This window comes from Chlamydomonas reinhardtii, chromosome 7 (assembly GCF_000002595.2).
Source record: "Chlamydomonas reinhardtii strain CC-503 cw92 mt+ chromosome 7, whole genome shotgun sequence".
Lineage (NCBI taxonomy): Eukaryota > Viridiplantae > Chlorophyta > Chlorophyceae > Chlamydomonadales > Chlamydomonadaceae > Chlamydomonas > Chlamydomonas reinhardtii.
The window spans coordinates 2,256,141-2,280,785 of NC_057010.1; the positions used below are offsets into that span (position 1 = coordinate 2,256,141).

At 65.7% G+C, this 24,645-nt stretch overlaps 5 protein-coding genes across 6 annotated transcripts; 2 read left to right on the plus strand and 3 right to left on the minus strand.

The window, feature by feature from the left end:
* Positions 1-65: 65 nt before the first annotated feature.
* CHLRE_07g327550v5 (uncharacterized protein) lies at positions 66-2,251 on the minus strand. Its single transcript, XM_043064122.1, has 4 exons — positions 1,766-2,251; positions 1,467-1,543; positions 1,039-1,123; positions 66-731 (listed from the first exon to the last, which is right to left on the minus strand). The coding sequence occupies exons 1-4, from the start codon at positions 2,217-2,219 to the stop codon at positions 436-438; spliced, it is 912 nt and encodes a 303-aa protein (XP_042922690.1). The 5' UTR covers positions 2,220-2,251; the 3' UTR covers positions 66-435.
* A 100-nt stretch (positions 2,252-2,351) lies between these two features.
* On the plus strand, positions 2,352-6,653 carry CHLRE_07g327600v5 (uncharacterized protein). 2 transcript variants are annotated; one of them, XM_043064123.1, is made up of 9 exons: positions 2,352-2,510; positions 2,710-2,832; positions 3,156-3,212; positions 3,557-3,992; positions 4,264-4,373; positions 4,736-4,840; positions 5,066-5,756; positions 6,099-6,180; positions 6,408-6,653. In XM_043064123.1, the coding sequence occupies exons 1-9, from the start codon at positions 2,382-2,384 to the stop codon at positions 6,493-6,495; spliced, it is 1,821 nt and encodes a 606-aa protein (XP_042922691.1). In that variant the 5' UTR covers positions 2,352-2,381; the 3' UTR covers positions 6,496-6,653. The 2 variants fall into 2 exon arrangements, with proteins under 2 accessions (XP_042922691.1, XP_042922692.1); XM_043064124.1 differs by having other exon boundaries at positions 4,264-4,364.
* Positions 6,654-6,735: 82 nt separating this feature from the next.
* On the minus strand, positions 6,736-15,251 carry CHLRE_07g327650v5 (uncharacterized protein). The gene is made up of 19 exons (XM_043064125.1): positions 15,195-15,251; positions 14,883-14,956; positions 14,637-14,817; positions 13,244-14,244; positions 12,822-12,965; positions 12,350-12,524; positions 11,987-12,077; positions 11,497-11,599; positions 11,298-11,347; positions 11,012-11,097; positions 10,716-10,799; positions 10,432-10,447; positions 10,137-10,201; positions 9,742-9,945; positions 9,250-9,419; positions 8,953-9,054; positions 8,705-8,736; positions 8,133-8,370; positions 6,736-7,738 (listed from the first exon to the last, which is right to left on the minus strand). The coding sequence occupies exons 1-19, from the start codon at positions 15,216-15,218 to the stop codon at positions 7,579-7,581; spliced, it is 3,000 nt and encodes a 999-aa protein (XP_042922693.1). The 5' UTR covers positions 15,219-15,251; the 3' UTR covers positions 6,736-7,578.
* A 74-nt stretch (positions 15,252-15,325) lies between these two features.
* Positions 15,326-18,271, minus strand: CHLRE_07g327687v5 (uncharacterized protein). The gene is made up of 7 exons (XM_043064126.1): positions 17,993-18,271; positions 17,769-17,828; positions 17,438-17,524; positions 16,851-17,247; positions 16,552-16,661; positions 16,241-16,309; positions 15,326-15,901 (listed from the first exon to the last, which is right to left on the minus strand). The coding sequence occupies exons 1-7, from the start codon at positions 18,062-18,064 to the stop codon at positions 15,839-15,841; spliced, it is 858 nt and encodes a 285-aa protein (XP_042922694.1). The 5' UTR covers positions 18,065-18,271; the 3' UTR covers positions 15,326-15,838.
* Positions 18,272-18,381: 110 nt separating this feature from the next.
* CHLRE_07g327700v5 (uncharacterized protein) lies at positions 18,382-24,603 on the plus strand. Its single transcript, XM_043064127.1, has 13 exons — positions 18,382-18,694; positions 18,820-18,903; positions 19,045-19,242; positions 19,466-20,548; positions 20,780-20,871; positions 21,155-21,328; positions 21,528-21,619; positions 21,799-22,353; positions 22,505-22,581; positions 22,875-23,057; positions 23,235-23,376; positions 23,556-23,833; positions 23,991-24,603. Exons 1-13 carry the CDS (start codon positions 18,638-18,640, stop codon positions 24,096-24,098), a joined length of 3,123 nt encoding a protein of 1,040 aa, XP_042922695.1. The 5' UTR covers positions 18,382-18,637; the 3' UTR covers positions 24,099-24,603.
* The last annotated feature ends 42 nt before the right edge of the window (positions 24,604-24,645 follow it).

A 24,645-nucleotide genomic window follows, 5' to 3' on the forward strand; every position in this document is an offset into this window, starting at 1 on the left:
AAATAGATGTTTTACATAGGTTGTGTCAACGGGGCCGGGTGAATCGCGGCCCCCGGTGGGGTCCCAATCACGAACCCGAAGGCACGAACCGCGCGAGCAGACGCCGGCTGCTCCTTGACGCCCATGTCTGCTATCCTACCCGGCTCATCAACAATGCAACTCCCCATCCATTCTATCTACAACCCATATACAGGAGCCGCATGAGCCCTACTTAGAAGCTATTGGACACCCCAATGTGGAACACGTACACTAACAGGTGTAAGCGGCTCTCACGCCACTAAACCAAACCTGTGGCAACTCAACCGGCTCAACGCAATCAAGCGCCCAGATAAACAAACAGGAAGCCACCTCCATACGGGTGCACCGCGCCCCACGTCAGCCCCCATCGTGCGCTTCCCTCCTCCTGTGCTACCCTGCTACTGCTGCCCGTTATCCTCATTGACCCCGCGCCGGCCGCCCCCCCAGCCCTTGCTCCCCCGGCGGCGCCGACACCTCCACCACTGGCTTCTCGGCCGCCTTCAGCCGCGCCGGGTCCTCAGCAGGCGGCAGCTCGCCACCACCACCCCCGCCGCCGCCGCTGCTACTGCCGGGCGCCGTGCCTTTCGCAGCCGCCGGCAGCTGCACCACGTCCCCCGCCTGGTTGCCCTCCCGCTCCGCCGCCACAGCGCCGCCCACCGCCGCGCCCGACAGCGCACCCAGAGCGCCCGCCGCCAGGCCCACAGCAGGGCCGCCTGCGGCCGCATTCGGCACATGCGCACACACCAGTACAGAGCGAGCACACACCATGTTTCATTGCTCTCCGACACCCAACACACTATGCATCGCACCGGCTTTTCGTCATGCCCCATCTCCAATAACCATGGTAGCACCACCCGCCCACACTCGGTGCTTTCACGGAACGGTACGGACGGCCGCGCCGCAGCCCCCACCCCCATGCGGCACACACGTACACACGTGTACACGTTCAGAGAAATGTTAGCTAGTGTGAATGCAAATGCAACACGTAAACACGCGCACACGCACGCCGCCACTGCTCACCCAGCACGGTGCCCACGACGCCTGCCAGTGCGCCGCCCGTGCCGCCGCCCAGCCCCGCGCCAATGCCGGTCTGGGCCTGCTCCAGCTGCCAGTGGCAGGTGGGTGGGCGTGTTGGCGTGTGAATGTGTGAATGTGTGAAAGTGTGGCCGGTTGGGTGAGTGTGTGGCCGTGTGGACGCGTGGGTGTGCTTGTGTGAATGTGTGGGTGTGAACAGCTGCACCACCAGGCGCGCTATCCGGATGCCGCTCGACCCCACACCTCAAACGACAACCTCAAACTGCAACCTCGCATGAGTCTCTCATCTAGCTTTCCTCAGAGGTTGGACCTACGGCCTCGCGACAAGTACAAGCAACACGCCTCCCCTCACACACCCGTCACACCCATCACCCCCACACGCACCACACCCCTCACGCCACCCCACCACGCACCAGCGGTGAGTCCAGCGGCGCCGAAGCCAGGTCCTGGCTCACGGGGTCATCCGCCGGCGACACCACACCGCCCGCGCCTGTGCGTGTGTGGTTGTCCAGGGGGGAGAGTGCAGGTACGCGTTGTTTCACCATTCCCAGCAACGGCGGTTTGGCCCGCGTAGGGCGGAACCGGGGCCGTTCCGTTGCCGGTTGCACCCAAGAAAGTGGGGTATGTATAGCTCATATGTGCCATTCAGCCCCGCACGCAATCAAGCCACAGTAGCAGCACCAGTGGCAGGTGTGGGGCGCAGGGTGCTCACCGCGGTCGCCGCCGCGTGGGTCGCCGCGCGAGTGAGCCGCGTCGCCCGCCGCCGCCGCCTGCTGCATGGGACTGCCGCCGCTGCTACTGCCGCTGCTACTGCCACCGCCGGCGGCGAGACTGCTACTGCCGGGTCCAGGTCCGGGGAAGACGGGGTCGAAGGCGTGGGGAGGGGCAGAGGCGGAGTCGGGGTCACCCGGGAGAGAGGTGTGGCGAGTGCCGGACGCGGCCCTGACACCGATGCGGGCGCCGCCAAAGCTGCTACTGCTGCTACTGCCGCTCGAGGCCGCTGAGGCGGCACCGCTGCCGATGACGCCCGCCGCGGCCCAAGGGGAGAGGCCCCGCAGAGAGCTGCGGACGGTGCCGGCGGTGTAGGAGTGGGCAGCTGCAGCTGCAGCGGCGCTGCTCCTGGTTGTTGTGTTGGTCCTGCGAGCTAGCCTGAGCAGGTGCAGCATTTGCATGTATCTGGTGTTCTGGTGGTGTTTGTTGGTGCCGCGGTGTCAGCCAGGCTTTGGCTCCGATCGCGCGGACCCGTTGGATGAACACGAGTCCCTTTTTCTCCGCCCTTCTAGTTTCCGGCACCGTCAGCACTCACTCGCAAAGCAACAACCCTCACCATGTCCTCCTTCACAAGCGTGAGTGCGCAAGGCCCCGCCGGTGATGCCGGCAGCGGCCCGGCGCCCGGCGAGGCACCGGCCGACGAGGAGCACGGCGGCCGCGGCCACCACAGTCTGCTGCTGAGCAAGGTGCGGCGCGGCGCGGCGCGGCGGATTAGAAGCCGGCGACAGCAACACACGCGGTGAAATTGGTTCGCTATTGCACGGGCGGACGCGGAGGGAGACGTCTGCCCGACCCCCGGGCCCTCCGTCCGTCGACCGCTGGCTAGCCCTTTGATTCCGCTCATCAGCAATGTCGTCTTGCTTTATGACGCCTTGCTGGCTGCAGGGTGTGGGCGGCGGCGGCGCGGGCGGCGGCCAGCAGCTGTCTGAGTTCCTGCGGCGCCACACCGCGGAGGCCGCAGCCACCCTGGGGCAGCTGGTGCGGCTGGGGCCGCAGTCGGGGCCGCAGGTGCGTGCTCACGTGCGTGCGTGTGTGGGAGGGGGGAGGGGCTGGGGGTGATGTGGTCGTTCGATGATGACTGGGTGCGTGTCGGCTGTGGGGTTGGTGTGGGTGCGGGTTCGGCGCCGGTGCACGTGTCGTGGTACTCCGTCTATGTGGTTCACTGGTTCGGTTCCTTCCCGCTCACTACTGTCACACAACGGGGGGGGGCCGTCATTTGGCTGCCATAGGGCCTCACACCACACGGCACACGCGCACGCCCTCTTGCTGCTGCATGCACGCGCTCCACGCCCCCGCCTGCCTCCCCCGCCTCCCTCCCCCCCCACACACAGGATTGCATGGGTCAGCCCTCGGGTCTGCTGCCGGTGTCGGCCCTGCAGGCGTGCCAGGTGCGTGCATGGGGGTTGAGGCGGCCGTGTGCGTGCGTGGGGGGTGAGGCGTGCCAGGTGCGTGCATGGGGGGTGAGGCTTGCCAGGTGCGTGCATGGGGGGTGAGGCGGCCGTGTGCGTGCGTGGGGGGTGAGGCGGCCGTGTGCGTGCGTGGGGGATGAGGCGGCCAGGTGCTTGATTGTGTGGGCGGGTGCGTGCGTGCCGCCTGTGTGGTCTTGGCGCCGCGCGCACCTGCTCTTTATGTCCTGAGGCTTGCTTAAAGACCCTGGCAGGTGCAAAGACACACACACACACACACACACAACACACACGCGCCTACAATAATACACACGCCCCCCGCCCAGGCTCTGATGTTCCTGCGCACCACCAAGGGCGGCCTGGGTCTGTCGTACAGCCACGGCAGCGGATTCCTCATCAACAAGATCCGTACAGACATGGTCACACACCCGCCCACCGCCACAACCACCAGCCCCAGCCCCAGCCGCCGCCGCAGCGCCGGCGGTAGTCACGGCGGCGCCGCCGGCGGAAACGGCGGCACCGGTAGCGGTGGCAGTAGCAACAGCGGAGCCGGAGCGTCAGCAGGTGGCAGCGGCAGCAACCCTAGCTGGAACACTGGCGCAGCCGGGGCCGCAGGCGGCAGTAGCAGCAGCAGTAGCAGCTACGCCACGCCGGCGGCTGCGGCTGCTGGCGGCGCCTGGACTGAGGAGGCGGTGCCGGTAATCCATTGGTCGGCGCCCGCCTTCTACTCGATGGACAGCCTGTCGGTGGGGCTCACAGTGGGTGGGTGCGGGCGGGTGCGGGCGGGCGCGTGTGCGTGTGTGGGGGTTGGGGGTTGAGGGTTGGGAGTTGGGAGTTGGGGAGTTGGGGGTGGGGAGGGTGGGCAGACGGGTGGGCTGGCGCGGCAGGCACAGGCGTACGGCAGTGTGTGTGTGTGTGTTCCTTCGCTGCTGCACCCGAGCGGAGGCAGCCCCTAACCCGGCCGCTGGATGCAAGCCCCCTCGGGCCTCGCCCCCCTACGTCCCCCCCCTTGCTTGCGCTCCCCCACTCAAAGGCCTGGAGCACACGCACAGTGTGCTGCTGCTGTGGGACGAGGGCACGGTGGAGCGCGTGAAGGCGGGGCGGGCGGTGCTGGGCACAGACGTGCACGTGATGGTGGGGCAGGTGGGGAGGCGGGGTTAGGGTGGGTGGGGTGGGGTGCGTGGGTGGGTGGAGGTGGGGATGAGGTAGTGGCGGGAGGCAGGCAGGGAGCGGCGAGAGGTGGACGCCCCCCACCAGCATGGCGCACTCCTCGCACTTGCTGCTTGCGTCTTGTCGCTGCATGGCTGTCATACCATACCGCACCTGTCCCTCTGCACAAGGCCGGCTGCTGAAGGCGTCTGCCCGCCTCCGAGCCGCGCGCCTGCGACCCACCCGCCTTCTCCCACTTGCCGCCGCCTGCCACCCGCCTGCTCCCACCCGCCTGCCTCCCACCTGTTACCTGCTCCCACCCGCCCGCCCGCCTGCCTTGCCACCACCACCCCCAGCGTGCTGACGCGGATGACGCCAGCGGTGACGCCGCCTCCGGCGACCCCGGCGGCCCCCGGCTGGTGCTGAGCGGGGTGGGCAGCCGTCGTGGAGGGGGAGGACTGGTGCGTGTGTGAGGGTGTGTGTGTTGTGTCTGTGCGGCTGTGGGTCCCCCTGTGGACTGTGGAGGCAATGCTGGGAATGCGTCGGGTGCCCAGGGTCAAGGGGTCCGTGTTCGCTCGCTCCTTTGATCATGCGACACACACACACACACACCGACACACCAACACACCAACACAGAAACACACAATAACACAAACACACACACACACACACACACACACACGCAGGTGGGCGGAGGCAGTGGCGGCGCGGTGGGCAGCTCACTGCTTGTGCCCGGGGCCTTCGAGCTGCCCCTGCACATCGCATCACCCGGAGGAGGAGGCGGCGGCGGCGGCGGTACGAACAGCGGCGGCAATAGTGGCGGCGGCAATGCCGGCGGCGGCGATGGCGATGACCAGGCAGCGACGACAGCGGCAGCAGCAGCGGTAGCGGCTGGCCAGGAGGGCCCCCAGCAGCAGCACCAGCAGTCGTCCCCTCATCAGCACCACGGTGGCGGCGGCGGTGGCGGCGGCGGCGGCGGCGGCGGCGGCGGCGGCGGCGGGCTGGTGCAGCTATTCAGTCGGGCCATGGTGTCGGGCCGTAGCGAGGAGGACAACGGCGGCGGCAGTAGCAGCAGCGGAACCGGCAGCGGCAGTAGCAGCGGGGCAGGAGCAAGAGCAGGTGCAGGAGCAGGAGCAGGCGCCGCCGGCAGGAAGGGAGTGGAGGGAGTGGCGGCGGCGGCTCCGGCGGGACCCGAGGCCCACGGCGGCGGCGGCGGCAGCAGCAGCGGCAGGATTGGCGGCGCCGCCGGCAGCAGTAGCAGGGGCGGCGGGGGAGCGGGGGGCGGAGGGGCTGGGGGAGGGGGTGTCAGCGGGGGCGTGTCTACCATCAGCAGCTACACGGTGTACGACGGGGCGCTGCTGGACTTCAGTCTACTGGGTGCGTGGGGGCGGCTGGGGAGGTGGGGAGGGGGGGAGGGGCGGGGAGGTGTGCGTTTTGGGTGGGTGGGGGCTGGATGCTGGGCTGGGTGGGGTGGGTGGGGCGCCTCCGGCACGCACGTTTCACGTCACTCACGTACACATAGGGACTACTACTGAAGCGAGCTCTGCATGCATAGCGTCAAGAACACATCGACCCAGACGCCCCTAAATACCGCCTCTACCTGCAGCCCCTACAACGCACGTACACGGCGGCACGCACCCCCCTTCCACACAAACGCACACTCATCCCAACCACCCCAACCAACCCAACCCCATCCACCCAACTAACCATTTATCACAGGCGGCGCGCTGCAGCCCGACGCCCGCCACAACCGGGCTGTGTACGGCGAGAACGTCAGCCTGGACGACATAGTGCACGGCAGGTGCGTGCGTGTGCGTGTGGATGTGGAGGCTGGGGTGTGCGTGTGAAGCGGGGCGTGCCGTGTGCCTACGTGCATGCTGTCTTATGAGCTTGAGGAGTGAGCGATTGCGATGCTAGATCAGCCGTGTGCGTTCATAGTTCTTCCAGCTCTCTTGATCCGCTCGTGATTCTTGCCAGCGGCACAACTGCACCCGAGACCTTAACCGCAACCACCCCTCAACTGAACAGGGTGTCGCCGCCCGATGAGTTTGGTCCGCTGTACAGCACCCTTCGCATGCTGACCTGCAGGACGCGGCAGCAGCTGGCGGCGCTGTAGGCAGTAGCGCTAGCGGTCGGCAGTAGCAGTCGGCAGCAGCGGTAGTGCTATTAGGGCTGCAGGGTGGGTAGGTGGCGCTGCCGCGCATAACGTGGGCTGCTGCTGCGGCGTGGATTGCGGGTGTTGGCTTTGACCTCACGGACATGGACGACGACGTAGCGAGGTGGTGTCACAGTTTGGTGTGGGGTGGGCTGAGGCTGCTGGTGCGTAGGGGTGGCGGTGTTGGCAGCATGGACGAGCATTGACATGTTCGAGGCCGGCAGTCTCGAATGCCTGGGATTCCGCCCTTCGCAGTACTCTCAAGGGCTGAAGCTTCCACCGGTCACAGTAATTTTAATGCACTCCTAGCCATACCTTTCCGCTGCCGCTGTACAGTAAGCGTTCTGCACTCGAAAGGCCCCACTCCACGGCGAGGCATCCATTCGGCAGAACTGTAGCCGCTGGATCCCGGTCCACGCCACACCCGCCGCCGCACCTACCTTAGCCAAGAGAGCACGCCATACCTCAATCGTGCACCACGCCAGGCACACCTAGGAAACGGCACCGCAGACCGCAGAGCCTTACTTGCTTACCGCGGGTCTGCTACCTAACAGTATGGTACATACCTCCATGCCTCCATGCCTCCATGCCTCCATGCCGCCATGCCTCCATGCCGCCATGCCTCCATGCCTCCATGCCTCCATGCCTCCATGCACTTTAGCAATAATCAAACAATGGGAGTAAATCAGCTATTGGTATATAGTTGGTTGGATGGACCGTGGCAGTGCTTTTGGAACTCCGACATCGCACATACCTTTGCACATCCTGCTGAGCGCGCTACTGTACTGAGGGAACCTTGCAATCTCAACACGAAACCGTGCCGCCGCCGCGCCGTGCCGCCACCATGCAGGCTCATGTACACAATCCAACGCAATTGCAAGTGTATAACCTTTACCACGCGTTCCTTGTCAAACCTTTAAGTCCGCACGCCCACTAGCTATATTGTTCACATGCACAGGTTTGAAGTACCGTATCGAGGCGACGTGTTGCGTGCGTCCGGGCCAACGTGAACTCGCCACAACCACTCCTCCCACTCCTCCCAGCTCAGCCACCCCTGACACGAGGCACCGGCGAGGGCGAGGGCGAGGGTAACGGCGAGGGCGCCGGTGAGGGCGACGGTTTGCCAGCCCGACGCTTGGGGCTGGGAGAGGGCTTGGCCGCCGGCGGCTGCGGCGACGGCGGCGGCTCGTCATAGAGCTGGTACCTACGTGCATGTGGGGTTCGGGATGGGGTTGTGTTAGTTCACCACTCCCAACAGGATTCCCAGCATGGAACCAGAGACACAGACAGGCGCAGCAGCACAACCGCCCCACTACTCATGCCAACCTAGTGAACCCGCCCGTTCTGCCAGGTTCTGCCTATGGCGCCGGAGGCCCCGTATACCCCCATCTGTTCCGGCAGCCTGCAGCGCTGTCCAACGCACTGTGTGGCTTTGGCCCTCACAACCCCTGCCTTTGCCCATCCGCCCACCCCAAGCAACAGCCCACCGTGAACCCGTTAGCGCCGCCCCACGCCACACACACCCCACATGTGGGGCTGCAGCCCCCCCCCACACACACACCACAGCCCCCACACCACCCAACACACGGCGCACCCACGTGGAGCACACGGCCGCCGCGCGCTCGTCGCACAGCGCGAACGTGCCGGGCTGCTGGTAGGCCTTGCCGGCGACCACACACGGCGCCGCCAGCTCGCACCACCAGCTGGCGGGGTCCTGCAGCAGCAGTGCGCCCACTGGGGCGCAGCCGGCGCGGTAGGTGCGGCCGCGCAGGCGCCAGGAGGGCTTGCAGCTGCAGCCCGGCAGCGACGGCGGCCGAGTGCAGATGGCCTCCTCCACTGCGGATCGAGGGAGGGAGCAGCAGGGCGCGCGGGGTGTGGAGGTGAGAGTGAAGGTGCGGGTTCGGGAGGAGAGGTAGAAGAGGGTGTAGGTTGGGCGGAGAGGTTGGTGGAGGGAGGCGGCGAGGATGTGGGGCCGTGGGTGGGAGCGCGGGTGGGAGCGCGGGTGGGAGCGTGGGCTGGGGGGAGGAAAGGGAAGGGCATGCTGGGGCTGGCGCGTGGGTGGCAGTTAGGGGGTGTGGCAGTGCTGGGAGGGAACGGGCAGCCTCAGTTGCGCTGCGTTGGAGAGCTCCTTGCATGAGACAAGAGCAAATCGTAAAAGTGAAGCACTCACATGTGGAATTGTCACCTTGCTGCTGCTGGTCCCTGTGGGTTCGTCCCGACACCGGTACGAACGTAAGCGGATGTGGTTGTAGTGGTTGCAGAAGCGGTCGGCTTCGAGCAAGCACACAGCTGGTATTGCAACCCGGTGACACACACGTGGCCTACACGCCCGGCCCCGCAACCCGACGGATAGGACCCACACAGGACACGCAGGTGTGCAGATAGGCAGAAAGGCGGGCAAACACGCGGGCTGCTCACGTGCACATGAACTTGGCTCCCTCGCACGGCAGGATGAGCGCCACGCCGGCGCCGCCGTAGGTCTTGCCGTTTACGGTGCAGCCGTCCTCCACCTCACACGCCCTGCACGTGTGGGCGCGTGTGTGGTAGAGAGCACAAGGAACGCGCGCGTGGTGTGTGTGTGTGTGTGTGTGTGTGTGTGTCGGAGAGCAAGAAAGACGCTCTTTGCTCGTCAGTCGCTTGACATGGCGTCCCTGCTGTCTGTCCACAACACAACAATACAAACACACTAGCTAGCTCGCTCGCTGTCCAGCGCACCAGTCGCCTCGCGTGTTGCTGCGGCTGTAGTAGGGTGCGCAGCCGCCGCCCTGCCACACCGGCACCGTGCCGCGCTGCGCCAGGTTGGCCGCACTGGTGGGGGAGCGGTCCTCGGGCAGGTAGTTGAGCCACAGGTCCTTGCAGGCGCAGCCCGGGTAGCGCAGCGGGCTCTGCAGGGCAGGCGGGCAGGCAGGCGGGCGGGCATTTGGACGGGCGTGTGTGGGATGATGTGTCGCTAGGGTAAATGGCAGCATGTAAATGGGGGAGGCCCTGTTGATGAGGGAGCTCCGTTTGGGAGTGGCACGGGTATTTAGGCGGCACGCATGCATGTGGTGGGTGTCGTGCTGACGCATTGCAACCACCCGCGGGAGTCGCACTCCGGACAAACACGGCACAGTACGGTACGGCAGCAGTCGACAGGAGGGGGACCTACAGGTGTGTGTGTGTGTGGGGGGGGAGCCCCCCTGCAAGCAAGCAAAGCAACCCACGCACCGTGCAGAGGGCGGTGTCCGGGCGGCCCGGGTCTGTGCCACCGCCGCCGCCTGCGCCACCGCTGCCACAACCTCCGCCACCTGCGCCGCCATCGGACTGCGTCTGCTGCGGCAGCAGCTGTGGCGGCGGCTGCACCTCCGCCCAGTAGCGGCCCCACTCGTATATGTGGCGGTTGGAGCGCAGCTCGGCGTGCATGAGGTCCACCTGGAGGAGGAGGGAGGGAGGGAGGGAGGGCGTAATGTATTAGCGATGAAGCACAGGTTCAGGACAGCACACGCTTGGACAAAGGGTACTAGGCAAGCAGGGAAAGGCAGCCAGCCGCCACAGCAGAGTCCGCCGCCGCCACTGCATGAGGCATTCCTGCTGGCAGCGTAGGTCTACGTGTACGCACGCACCTGGCCGGGTGTCATGTGCCCAAGGCCGGCGCGGCACGACGGCAGTGTGTAGGTCATGAAGTTGCCTGTGGTGGATGATGCGGGCGGGTGAGTGGGGTGGGTGGGTGCATGACGAGAGCTGAATGTCAGCACCGACCAGCACGACAGGTGAAACAAGCGGGTGGGTGGCGTGCCCCTCGCGGGGGGATGTGGAGCGCCCACCAAGAATTTCGTGACTGAACCAAACGACCCCCGGCCCCTGTTGCGCGGTACACACACGCAACCCCGCCAAACACACACACACGCCGGCACTCACCCAGCTCATCATAGCCCTGTGTGGGTCCACAGCCCAGCACAGCACAGCACAGCACAGCACACGGCAGGCAGGGAGGAGTCAGGGAGCGAGGGTGCGTGCGCAGGGCGGGTGAGGCAAGTGAAAACACATGCACCGCCGCACCACCTGCAGCCGCCTTCTTCACGACACCCCCATGCATCCTCGCGTCTCTTCCTCTTTACCCTGCTGGATACGAGCCGGGTATGAACGGTCGAGGCAAAACCCCGGTCGTCGCGGCCACCGCTCCCACCCCGCCTCCATCTCACCGGGTCGTCGGGGCAGGTGTCTGCCCAGGCGTTCTTGTCCGAGTCCGGAATGCCCACACGCGATGGTGCGGCGCCCAGATCGCCCTGCGTACATACGACACATCACACACGTCCGGACTGACATACCGGTAGACGCACAGGTGTGCAATCCTGTCACACATACGGTACACACACGCGCTTGTTGAACTGGCCGTCGCAGCTACCACCTGTCAGCCGCAGCCACACCACTCGCCACAAACCCTCGCTTCTACGTTTCGACCTTTCGGCGGTCAGGCAAGCAGCGACAATAATCCGACCTGCAGGTCCCTCATGAAGACTGTGTAGCAGTGGTCGTTCAGGTCCACTGCCAGGCGCTTGTCCAGGTACAGGCTACTGGCCGTGGCTGGGTGGGCACAGGGAGGGAGAGAGAGAGGTGCGTGGAGGGAGAGATGAGGTGTTTGCAGAAACGGTATGAGTAGCGGTGGCTTGGTATGACGCGAGTGTACAGAAGAAGCCGTTGGGATGTATGTGGACATGCTTAAACCCCATGCGCACAAACATGTCACGCCCAAATCCCCCACCCTCGCGAGCGCGGCAACGCACCTGCAACGTTGGGCGTGTCCGGCACGCCGTCCGAGTCGGCGCACTTGCCGCTGCAGGGCACGTGACGGGCACGATGATCAGCCACACGCCTGCACACCCCCACACACAGCCTGCATTGCACCGGGCACCCCAGAGCACCCCGCTTCCCTCAATGCACTCCGCCCGGGCCCTCTCCACACACCGCACCCTCGCCTCTCACTCTGTGGGGAAGGTGTGACTCAGTCCCAGGTAGTGGCCTAGCTCGTGCCACAGCACCGACGAACCCGCGTTGTAGGACTCGGGGCCGTTGGTGCCGCCGCGAGCTGCGCAGCAGCAGGAGATGGACACACGCATCACAAACACATACACACACTTACGCACAATTGGGGGGGGGTTGTCTTCCACTTGGATGTGTCAATACACACATAGGAGGTTGGTGAGGCGCTCCCAGGGCGCCGGTCTCACCAGTAGTCTCTTGCACCACTTTGCTCTGAGATCCCCTCTTGCGACATCCCCTCTTGCGACACCACGCTCCCCCATCCCGGCCGCCTTGCTTTCCAGTCTGCGTGCTCCACGTGCGTCGTCACCGTACAAGAACCCACCGGCCCCGCCTGCCCTCCCGCCTCACCCCGTTCTCCCCCTCCCGCCCTCCGGCGCTCTCGCCCACCCGCCCTCCCGCCGTCCCGTGCGCCTCCCGCTCCGCTCCCCACCTGTTACGTCCAGGTTGTTCCAGGCCAGCCACACGGGCAGCTCGGAGCGGCTGCCCACCGGGCTGGAGCCGGCGGAGCCCAGGCCGGGCGTCTGGCAGGCAGGCAGGCAGGCAGGCAGGCAGGCAGGCGGTATGTGAGGTTGGGTATGGCGGGAAGAGGTGGGAAGGGCTGAAGGCAGGAGCTGGTGGGGGCAGGCAGGAAGGGGCAAGAGCCACCTCCATACACGCCACGCCCGCTTGCTTCCGTGCTTCCACCCACGTGCTTTGCTTCCACCCGTCTACTCAGCCCCATCCCGCCGACACACCCACACATTTCCCACGCACATAGCAAGTCAGCAAATCGCACCCCACGCACCCCACGTACCGCGAAGAGGGTGCTGCTGCCGACGAAGTAGACATTGATGGCTCGCGGGAAGTCCACCATGACCCCCTGCGCCCTGAGGCAGTCGGGCGACGCCGCCGACTCGTCCAGGCCGCCGCTGACCACCGCGCCGCACGTCTGCCAGTCCGCCGGGCCGCCCACCAGCAGGTAGGGGTAGCTGCTCAGGGGAAAGGCGGGGTGGGGGAAAGGGGAAGAGAGAGTGTGTACGTGTGCACATGTGTGCGTGTACATGTGTGTGTGTACATGTGTGTGTGTGTGTGTGTGTGTGTGCGTCTTAGTGGGCTCTGTCGCCACTGGCCCATCACCCGCCCTCAAGGTCTCTGCACTCCCACCACCCCACCCCACGCCACCGCCTTCACCGCCCTCACCGCCATCACACCTCCACGCACACAGCAGGCAGCACTGCATGTCCACCTGCCCACATGCCCGCATGACGCCTTCCCCCTCCGCTCACCGCTGTGGGTCCCCGCGGACCTCCTGCAGGAAGAAGCGCACGCCGGTGCCGCTGGCCAGCAGGTTCACTGCCGCCACCGTGCGGGCGGCCAGCGCCGGAGCCGAGTCGTAGCCTGGCGGCCCGACCACCCCAGTTGCCGCATCCCTGTGCGCGGAGGAACAATCGCGGACATCACGCGGACATCAGGAGCTCCTTATGAGTCCTGTCGTGATAGTCGCGACTTGTGTATGGCAGGCGTCAATCCAAGATGCGAATGTCGTGCCCTGCATGCCTCACAGCGTGCCCCCGGCCGGGCCCCGGGCCGCCTGCGAGCCTAGCTAACTGGCAGCATGCAGGGGATACACGGCGGCCCGCACACCTTTACGCCCATGCACGGCTCGGGATGGGGAGCTGGCTGCAGCTGCAGCTGCTGTGAAACTCACCTGTACAGCATCACGTGAAACACCAGCGGCAGTAGCACATTGGGCGGGTAGGAGCTGGGCTCCGGCGGCGGCACTGGCGGCAGGTAGTAGTTGTACTGCACGTTCCTCATGGCGCCCGGGGAGGACGTGAACGCCGACGCAGACTGCTGCAGCCGCCGCCGGTGCTGGTGGCGGTGCGGGTGCGGATGTGGATGCGGGTGTGGTTTTGGGTGGTCGCGATGTCGGCTGCGGTGCTGATCGCGGCGATGCTGGTAGTGGCTGTTCAGCCGCCGTGCAGGCGCGCCGCTGGCTGTAGCGATGGCCGCGGCACCGCTACTGCGACTGCTACTGCTACTGCTACTGCCGTAGCCGTCACCGTCATCATCAGCTGCTCCTGCTACTGCTGCATCCTGACGAACGACGGCGCCGTCGTCACTGACCCACACCACCACCGCTCCAGGGCGGTACTGCCGGAGCACCAGTCCCACCTGTCCCAGGCCTGACCCGTCCTCCCCGGCCGCCCCAGCTGTGTCCATGCCCGCTGACCGTGACGAACCCAGAGGCAACACGTCACCTGCATCGAGTCCCGCACTTCTGGCTGCGCCGGTGGCGCCGGTGCTGTCGCCACCTCCTCTTGCCCCGGTCGGAACCTCCTGCTCCTGCTCCTGCTCCTCCCGCCCATCCTCCGCCTCCTGTTCCCCTCCCATCTCCAGCCCCCGTCCCGCATCGTCGTGCACAGCTGCCGCTCGCGCGCTCGCGCCTCCCGCGCCCCCATGCGGCCCGCCGCCATGGCCGTGCGGCGCATGCTTCTGGCCGCCGCACGTGCACCAGCCCGCCCGGGCCACGTGCTCCGCGGCGTCCACCAGCGCCGCCCGCCGCTCCGGCGCCGCCAGCGCCGCCAGCGCCGCCGCCATGTGTCCCGCCGCGTCGGCCAGCTGTGCCGGGCCCAGGCCGCAAGTGGCGGCTGTGCGCGCGGCGAGCTCCGCCAGCGCCCCGCCTGATGAGGCCAGCGCAGCCGCTGCCTGCACGCCAAGCGCAGCAGGAGCACATTGACAGAAGGGTGCAGAGGTGGGGAGTGGGGAAGTGATGGCGGCAAGATACGGCGGCGTGCCCTTACTTGTTGACAGGGTGGTCCGCGGCTGCACCCCCCTCTCACACAAGCACACTGCATGCCCGGGTCCTTGGTGCGTGCGTGGGGCGGGCCTGCACCATGCCGGCGGTGCCCACAGCAGGCGCAGATGGGCGCCTCTTCCTCAGCCCCTGGTGTATGACTGATGCTGAGTCATCGGCATCCCAGGTCCCCCCCGCAGGGGGCTACATGTGTGCATCCATGTATGCCCCCACCCCTGGACACTAGGCACACACCAGCAGCGGGCGCTCCCGCCCGCCCGCCCGCCCCCCCGCACGCACACACCTGCTCCCTCAGACAGTCGACATCGCCCAGCCCGCCGCAGCCGCTGTCCTTTGCAAGCCAGCCGAACAACCCCTTCACTGATTCGTACAGCGTTAGCTGCCTGTGCGCGTCTTCAGCTGTAGTGCTGCTATGACCGCTGCGGCTGTCGATCCCCGACAGTGCGGTGCCGCCTTCGCCGCTGCTGGTGGCCCCACCCAGCAGAGGCGTCAGCACCACAACTGCCAACTGGTCTAACTGGTCCAGCACGTCGGGTCCACACAGAGGCTCTGGACCAGATGTGATGGATCGTAGAAGCTCCGCGGATAGCGGCACCGGGAGGGCTGTGGGCGGGAGCAAAGGGATACAGGAAGGGTGGCCGCGGCGGTTAGTGACCGACCCCAGCAACCCCGGCTGACGACGGGCGTGCGACAGCGTAGATCTGGCTGTGTACATACGTGTTAGTCTCTTAACAGCGTACCACCGTTCGTGTGCTATGACGCCGGCGGGCCGCTTTGCGAAAAGTTGGGCAGTCCCTTGCTGCATGTTGAATGTCCCTTCGGGGACCCGCAAACTACTTACCTTGCTCTGACGCCGCGAACTCATAAGTATATGCTGCTCCTGTCAATAACGGCGCTAGCCTTGCATACGTCGAGGCTGCAGAGTTGTCATGCTGGGCGCTGGCGACGCCTGCCTGGGTCAGCGAGCTTGCCAAGTAGAGAGCTAAAATGATACTCAGCATAGCTGCATTCATCTTGCGCTAGTCGCATCACTCGTAACCTCGGCGTTGCTCGCTCGGCATTGTGTGAGGCATTCTTTCTGGCTCGCTATTGCAGCGCCCAGCACATACTATTACCTACTAAGAGAGTATTCAATGCAATAGCAACAAGAGTTCATTGCTATGACGAGTGCGCACACCAATTGATCTGGCACGGCACGGCTCAGGTCACACACCTGGCCCCTCCCTGCCCCTCCCGAGCAACGTGCCCGATCATAATACGTGCGGCAGCGCACAGAAAGCCACATGAAGTTGTGTTTCAAACTGGTTACCGCAAGCCCCATGCCATGCCACTGTCATCAGAGGCAGACACATGACCAAACACGCGGAGCAGAGTCAAACGCTGCCTGCTGGCCCTACGGTACGGTACACTGCGCCGTGGCCCCGGCCGCATCACCGACCTCCGCTGCTCCCCCTGCTCAGACCTCAAGGCCGCGCCTGCTGCTCATCAGGTCCTCCGGAACACCAGCATGAAGTTGTTGGCGGGCATCTCCCGAACCTCCAAGGTCTCCTGCAGCAGGGCATGTCAGGAGGTTGTTTTGCAAGTTTGGGCGACAACCACACGACGCGGCGGTGTTGCCTTCTCGAACTCGAACCTTCGCAACCTTTGTTTATCTTCATTAATCACTGCCGTGTCAGTCTCCACAAACCGTCCTTTCCTGCTGGATTGCGCGGAGTGCTGCCTCCACGCCGCTTCCTACCCTGCAAACACCCATGCTCATACCAATGGCCCCAGCGCTGCCGCGGATGGCCGCCGCAGCGGGGCGTCTCCGTGCAGGACCGCACGCGCCACAGCCCAGACGTACAGCGTCCGTGCCGCCCGCCCCTCCCCCACCCCCGGCACACCCACCAGGCCCGCCTCCGCCGCCCATTCCTTCATGTCCTCCACGTCTCGATAGCCCCACGAGGGGTCGCGCGCCTGCAAGCAGAGCAAAAAGTGCAGCACGTTGTGCCCTCTACACCGGCCTGCGCATCATCCGATCGTCTCTGTGTGCTGACCCCTTTGCTTCGTCAACACCACAACAAACACGTTTGCCCTGAGCCACCTTACATACATGACCACGTGCGCCTACTCAACCGCATTCAGCTCATGCTCCGCAAGTTCAAATTCTAGACCGTCTGCCAACTTTACATGCCGTGTCCTCTGGCCCCGCCACACACCTGTAGGCTGGCGTGGAAGGCGGCGTTGCTGTCGGTGGTGTGTCGCCCGCGCTGCACCGTGAAGGGGCCGTACACGAATAACAGCCCGCCGCCGGGGCGCAGCGCCGTGCCTGTGGAGGTGCCACGTGCATCCCGGTGGCACGTGCAGCGGCGGAAGGGAGGAGGCGGCCGTTATTACCAATCGGCCACACCCAAAGAGGCTAGGCTGGGCGCTCGCGTCAGACGCATCACACGGTGTTTCACGCCTGCCGTCATGGCGCTACGTCTGTCATGCATCGTGAACACGCCCCCGGCCTCACCCGCTCCTTTAAGCAGCCCCCGTGTGGCCGGCAGTGGCGAGATGTGGCACATGTTGATGACCAGCACCGCCGCAGCGTCCAGCCGCCCGCTGCTACTGCCACCGCTGCTGCTACTGCCACTACCGGCTGACACGCCCGCCGCTGCTACAGCCGGCCAATCCAGCGACGACGCGTCCAACACCAGTGGCGGCAGTAGCACGTTGGGCAGGCCGCCGCCACCACCGGATTGGCCGGCTGCAGCGCCCGCGGCTGCGGCTGCAGCTGCGGCGGGTGGGGTGGTGGCGGCATAGGCGGCAATGCTGTCGAACAGCTCTGGCGTCAGGTCGGTGGGCTGGACGTCGTAGGCGGGGAGGCCGGCAGCGAGGTGCGCGCAGTGCTGGCCGGAGCCGCTGGCCACCTGGCGACAGTGTGCAGGGCACCGGCGTGGTGCAGCATGTACGTGTGGCCGATTGAATAGTATACGACCAGATACAGTACGGCAAGTCAGCCACAAAAGCCGAAGCTGAGCCGTTTCAGGCGGCGTGTAGGGTTGAGCAAGTACCCGTGCCGTCATCCCGGCGTGCGTGTTTCCCACGTACGGAGCGCACCTCGAGGATGACTGGCCGCCGGCGCCCTGAGGCCGCCGCTGCGGCCACTGCGGCGGCAGTGGCGGCCTCCGAGCCCAGGTACTCCCGCTGCACACGGTGCAAGGGTGCGCAATCACATGATGTACCAGCCTCACACAAGCTGTCGGGTATGGACCCAACCTCATACAAGCTGTGGGGTGTGGACCCTGCGCGCGCACAGACCTGCAAGCCTGGAGCCCCCCTCAGCGCCCCCCCGTCATGGGACCCCCTGAAACAATGCGCGGTCCGCGCGATACGGCACTGCCGCACGCGCCGTCGTCGCGCTGTTGCACCACACACGGCGCGGACTTACCAGGACTTCCAGGATGTAACCCTTGTTCCGCTCAGCGGCTGGGCTCTCGCGCTTCTGGCCCTGGGGGTGGGGTGGCGGTTGGATGCAGCCAGGATTCTGCGGGGCCGTGCCGTGCGTGCCATGCCCTCTCCACGCCCCTCTTCTGCCGCTTGAGCCGGCCGTCCCCTTCAGCACTGCCCCATGCGGTGCGGCCACTACTTCGTGCGCTTGCCATGCCAGCTCACCTCGAGGCTCGCATACGTGTCCATGCTCGCCTTGAAGATGTATGGGGTTGCCCCCGGCGCCTGGGCTGCCATTGCGACAAGCCGTCTGAGCCGCTCTCCACCGCTCACGGTGTACTTGATGCAGCTTGATATCAGCCTGCTTGCTACGCGGGCGCTGCGCGGTGCAAGGTATGTAAACTGTGAGCGCGCGTCGGGGGGCTGCGGCACTTGCCTTCCTGCGCCAGGGTGCCTTGAAGACAATAGTGCACGATGCATGTGTGTGGCTGCTTCCTATGCAGATACTATGCACCAAAGCAGCCATGGCTATCGGTGCCCAAACCGCTTCCACATCTGTTTTTGGCTCATCTGTCGGTGTTCTCACCGAGCACTCGATGCAAAGCGTTTTTTTACACGTGTTCCAACCAGCCTTATTGCACGAAGGCTACAGAAGTAAGCCTTTGAGCTGTCCCACGAAAAACAACTGTCCGACTTGCAGAGAGCGCTGTACTTTCCACAAATCGTTTGGCTACACACAACGATGCTATTAACATAGCGTATAAGAGCGTAGAGACGGTGTGTGATGGGACAGGGTTCAGGCAGGTTGGCGAGGTCGGCGAGGCGTGTAAGAGCGTAGAGACGTCTAGCAAAAGGCGAAACTTTGCAGAAATGTCCGCGATGCCATCCCTGCCTCCGCGCAAAGGCGCTGCCAAGCCAACGGAGCAGGTCCGTTAGCGCGTTAGAGCGCACTTGGTCTGTATGGTTGCATACAAGCCACCTGGAGGACTTCGTATGTGCCGAAAGAGCGATCCTCGAGGTCAACACGGGTTCCCGGGCTCCCATACTTGCAGGCGCCGAGCTCAAATGGCGCGCAGGCCATGCTATTTGAGCACTTCGGTCGGCTCGCGGACTCACCTTCTTTGCAGCGCTTCATTGTAAGCGCACTTGGCCCCGCGCCAGCCACCGTGCCTCCGCACCCCACTGCCTAGGCTTTGCTGCTCCGGAACTCATACCCGCAGGCGCACGCACTTTCCCACAAAGCCCGCCTTGGATGCCCTTAATTCTTGTCGTCCCAGGAGGACCCGGGCATGCTGGCCGCCGCCAAGGAGCGCGACCCCGTGTTGAAGCGCCTGCTGGAGCAGCAGCCGGGCATGGCGGGGCTGCTGCAGCCGGAGCGGCTGAGGGCGCTGGCGGCGCTGGCGGCAGACCCGGAGCGCATGCGGGCGGAGGCGGGGAGCCTGTTTGGCGGCATGGACTTGGCGGAGCAGCGGAAGGTACGGTGTGTCTGGGCGGGCTGGTGGGGTTTAGTGTGGGGGTTTGCTAAGCCTGATTGGCTTGAGGCTTGATGGAGCTATGCAAGACGGCGAGGTGCTGTGCTGCGCCGTGTGCATCTAGACCCGGAGCTTCCAGGGTGTGTCAGGGAGGTGAATTCAAGGGGCATGCACCTGCGCACCGCTTACTGGGGTTCGCCTCTCATCGCACGTGCCGCCACCACAGGCCCTGGCGCAGCTGCAGATGCATACGCGGCAGGCGGGCAGCGACAGCGCGGGCGGCGGTGTTGGCAGCGTAGGCCAGCTTTCAACTGCGGGCGCCGCGTTTGCGCGCATGCAGAGCCGCATGCAGCAGCTGCAGCGCATTCAGGCAGGCGGGGCGCTGGGCGGGGCGGAGGCGGGACCGGGGGCCGGGGCGGGAGCAGGAGCGGGAGCGGGGGCGGGAGGCTACGGCTACGGCGCACAGCCAGCCCAACAATATCAGCAGTCCCACTCTGATTACATGTTCCAGTTCCAGCAACAGCTGCACCAGCAGCAGCAACAGGAGCCGGCGGCAGCACACGGAGGCGGCGTCGCTGGCGGTCCGGGCGGCATGCGCGCGCCCAACCAGGCTGCGCCGTGCTACCACGGCGGCGCTGGCGGCAGTAGCAGGAGCAACGGCGGCGGCGGCGGGGGCGAGTACACAGGCAGCTTCAGCTACAGCCACACCGAGAAGGAGGTGCCTTTCCACCAACTGCCGGCTGAGGTGCAGCGGCAGCTCGCCGGCGCGCAGGGCGGCTCCTGGCCCCCGTCCGTGGCGGCCACATCGGGCGCCACCGCCGCTGCAACGCTCGACGGGTCTGCGGCCGCCACGCAAGGCGCTGCTGACAGTTCAGCAGCGGAGGCGGCAGAGGAGGCGGATGTGAAGCCGGTCCTGTCGTTCGCGCAGTGGCAGGCGGAGCAGGCTGCCATCGCCGCACACCGCGCACAGGCGCAGCCGCCGGGCAGCTGGGGCGCCATGCAGACCGCCGCCGGCGCCGCGGCTGGTCCAGGTCCCGGTCCGGGCTCCGGCGCCGGTGCCGCGCCGCCTAGCCTCTTCCCGCTGCTGCCCACTAGCACCATGTCACTGGACGACAAGAACGCCCCCACGCCGCACGCGGGCGCCCAAGCCCACAGCCATGGCCACGCCCACAGCCACGGCCCCGGGCAGCCCTGCTGCTCGCACGACCACGGGCACGGGCACGGGCACGGCCAGCACTTGCAGCACGGCCACGGCTATGCGCCTGGCTACGGCGGTGGTGGGGCCGTGCTGTTGCGTGACCCCAAGAAGGTGCGTGCCGGGCGGCGTTGCGACGTGGGGTGGCGGGATGACTCCTGGTGCTGGTGGGTGACCCAGCTACGATTCAGCCGTGGCGCGTGTGGCACACCAGGGCACACGTGCGCATCTGCTGCGAGGTGGCCACTGCGCCTGCGTGCGCGCCCGTTATGCATTGACTTGTGGCCTATCGCGGCGGCCTCGTCCGCCCTAACCCGTGCATTCACCTCGCATGCTGTCTCACAGATGCGGCCTCGTGACTACTACGAGGCAGTGGAGCCCAATTGGAGCTGGCGGCCGGACGAGGTGGCGGAGGGCTGCGACAGCCTGTACGCCAAGTGAGTGACGCGCCCGGCAGTGCGCCGGTGCAGGACTGCCGCATGAAGAGGAGGGAGAGGGGTCCACAGCAGGCGCGGGGTGGGCGGGGTGGCGAGGCCTCGGCAGGACACCGGCAGGGGCGGCCTGCCCCGTGCCCACAGCAAGAACAGGCCAAGTTGCGGCTGCCGCTGCCAGCACCACCCAAGAGCTGAGCGATGGCTGTGTTGCCGCTGTGTCCATGAAGCGCCAGGGAAGAGGGCCGATACCTGCTGCGATGCAAGGCCGTGTGTGCTTCTGCTGCAGGGCGTACATGCGCTACTGCGACGGGCTGTTCTTCCCGCCCTTCTTCGCGCTGGCGGCGCTCACCGTGGCCGTCACGCCGCACCTGTCCTTCTGGTTCCTGTCGGTGCTGCTGCTGGTGGCCATGGTCCTGGGCATGTACTGCTACAGCCGCCACCTGGCAGGAGTGCCCGTCAAGTGAGTGCGTCACGCGCGGCTTTTGCTACAGCCGGCGCGCGTGTTTGTGGGTTGACCTTGCGGGCGCCGGAGGAGAGGGCGCGACATACCGGTACTGGCGTTTTGCGCAATCGCGAAGTCGTGGAGCAACGCTTGCAACCCGCATTAACTGGCCGCCGCCGCCGCCGCCTCGCTGTTGGAACGCCCCGCATCCCTGCAGGGCCATGGCTCAGTCCCGCAGCTTCTTATCGCTGATCGTGACCTGTGAGGTGGTGTACCCCATCGTCTTCTGCACACGCGTGCTGCCCCACTGTGAGTCAGCCGCGAGCGACGTTGGGTCTGGGTATTGCGTGCAGCTGACTGTTGCGTGTTCGACATTATTGTCGTCGTCAGAACTACCCAAATCTGGTATAACCAAATCTGGTGTTAACCAAATGGTGCTGTTGGCCCCGCGGTTGGCTTGTTTCCTCTTCCGTTCGTTCCTTGTGCAGGGCACGGCCTGACCTCGCTGACCTGCCTCTTGCTGCTGCTGGGCTTCCTGGCAATGCCCATCCTGCACTTCCTGGCCGCCACCACCGACCCCGGCTTCGTGCCGGCCCGCCCCGCGCAGCAGCAGCTGCAGGCGGCGGCGGCGGCGCAGGCGGCGGCGGAGGAGCAGCAGGCGCTGCTCAGCGGCGGCAAGGCGGGACTGCTTTCGGGTGCCAGCGGCAGCGGCAGCAGCAGTGAAGGCCTGGAGGGCTCGGGAGGGCACCTAGATACATCGGGATCGCGGCTACGACAGCGCGGGGAGAAGGGCAAGGACGGATCCGCGGGCGCCTCCGCAGAGGGGAGAGCCGACGGCGCCGCGGCCGCGGCCGGTGCTGGAGTGGGGCCCGGGGCCGTGGCGGGGGTGATGCTGACGGAGCTTCTTGGGTCGAGTGGCGTAGACGAGGAGGAGGGCGGGGTGGGGCGTGCCGTGTTGGAGGCGGAGTGCAGCACCTGCAACGTGACGCGCCCGCTGCGGGCCAAGCACTGCCAGTTCTGCAACCGCTGCGTGCGGCGATTCGGTGCGTCGCCGGCCCCCGCTTCGAGCGGCTGCTGCGCTGCGCTGTTGCAGGGAGTATGCTCCATTGCTTGTTTTTTCCGACGCCGCTGCTGGCTGTGCGCCTTGTACCCCGTGGTGAAATGCTGTCCCCGGTCATGCCGCCGCCCTCGCAGACCACCACTGCCCCGCCATCGCCAACTGCGTTGGCGAGGACAATGAGCGCTACTTCGCCGGCTGGCTGTTCACCATGGTGCGTGCCATGCGGACCGTGAGCTGCTGGCTGGGGTGGCCGCGCCCGACCTTTTTCTACTGCACAACGCACTGTCGCACTGTGGGGCCTTCATGTTGCGTGCGCAAACTTCCCACATGCTCAAAACACCAAAGCACGCTACGGCCTTGTCGTCACCGCCACAGCCAGTGCACCAGTTGTCGCGGGGGTGCGTTGTCCTCCTCGAGCTCACCTGCTGATTTGCCCTCGCTGGGCGCTGTCGCGCCCTCCCGCCCTCCCTCCCTCTTCCTTCCTCGCGCCGCCCCCCTTCGCAGTGGACGGTGCAGGTGCTGGTGGTGCGTGTGGCGCTGTCCTACATCCTGCAGCGACACCTGGCCGTCAGCGGCGCCGCGGCCGCCTCCTCCGCGCCCGACATGGGGGCAGCGGCTGTGTGGCGCGCGGCGGTGTGGGCTGCCAGCGGACCCGAGCGCGGGCTGCTGCTGCTGGCGCTTCTTCAGGTAATGACTAACGTAATGAGGACAACACGCAGACTCTGGGAAACCTTTCTGACTGACAGCTGCAAGCAGTGTGGCTGTCCTTGTGGCGCATGTCCTTTTGCGTTTGCGATTGGACGACGTGTACCGTTGTGATATGCGATTGCTTGAACCGCCCAACCGTTGCCTTGCTCCTCGCAGGCGATGTGCCTGGTGCCGGGCAGCTTGCTGGTGCTGCGCCAGACCCTGTGCATTCTGGGCAACCTAACCGCCAACGAACTGATCAACCGCGGCCGTTACAACTACCTGAAACGCGAGGGCGGCGGCTACAGCAACCGCTTCGGTGAGATAGGATAGCACCCTACCCTGGATGTACAGTACGGTAATGTTACGGCGAGTGCATTGCCGCCAGCATCCACTACCTTGCCTTGCCTCTCTGCCTTTCATGCGCCGGCCGTCCACCGGAGCAATGCATCATGAGCCACTGCATATGCGTACCTTCACCTACCACCACCCTCGCAGACCGCGGCGTGCTTTCCAACTGCTTCACGTTCTGGGTGGCGAGGGACACGCGCGGCACTGGCGGCGGCGGCGACTGGATGGCGGTGTTTGAGGCGGGCGAGCGCGAGTTGCGGAGCCGGGCAGCAGCAGGCGTCGGCACTGGCGCAGGGAGAGGCGGCGGCGGCGGCGGTGGCGGCGGCGGGGGCTGGCGGCACCTGTCGCGGTGGAGTGTGGCCGTGGTTGTGGAGTGGCTGGATGACTACAGCGGGCGGAGGGCGCAGCTAGCCAAGGCGGTCAAGGTGGGTGCCTGGATTACGTTGCTGCACGTATGTTTGTGTGTGTTTGGGTCTCGTGTGGCGTGTGTTGCCTACCACGCGACCACGCACTCACCTCTTTTCCTGCTTCACTGCTGCGCCAACACACATTTGCCTGCCTGCCGCACTGTCTCATGCACAGGACCTGCGCGTACAGAAAGCCATGCGCGGCGTGGAGGTGCGTGCGCAGGCGGCCGCGGCGCAGCAGGCACGGATGGCGGCCCTTGCCGCGCCCAACGGCCGTCAATAGCCACATGTGCAGAGGGAGGCTGTAGCCTTGAGTTGTGGGGTGGCTCGTACATCGCCATGCACTTTTGTGTTGGTCGTGGGTACTGTGTGTTCGCTTGTAAGTCAAAGTGAGTACTCGGGTAAGGACAATAACAAGCACGTTGCCTGTGTGCGTGGGCCGCTGCCTGCGCATGTGCCACAAGGGCGGGTCCGGTTTTTCGCAGCAACACTTGAGGCCCTTCGCCCGGGCTGTGCTGTTGTGATATGAAAGGCAGTGCTCGCTTCCAAGAGTGAGGCTGGCGTTTGGAGTTGTCAGCTCCGTGTGGGGGTCGGAAGGGTTTATGGGGAAAGGGTTTTGGGCAATCGTGTGCAATTGGTCAGAGCGAAGGTCAGCTTGACAGTTGTCGCGACGTAGACTCTTCTTCCTATGTAAGTAGATGCCTATGGATTGACTTCTTATCTTTATGTAAATGGTTTCGCACAAAAGGAGACGCGTGGCTCGAAGCACAAGATACCATGTTACGCTGCCTGTGCCCTCGCCTTCGCAAGATGGCCGAACCTCTTTCACC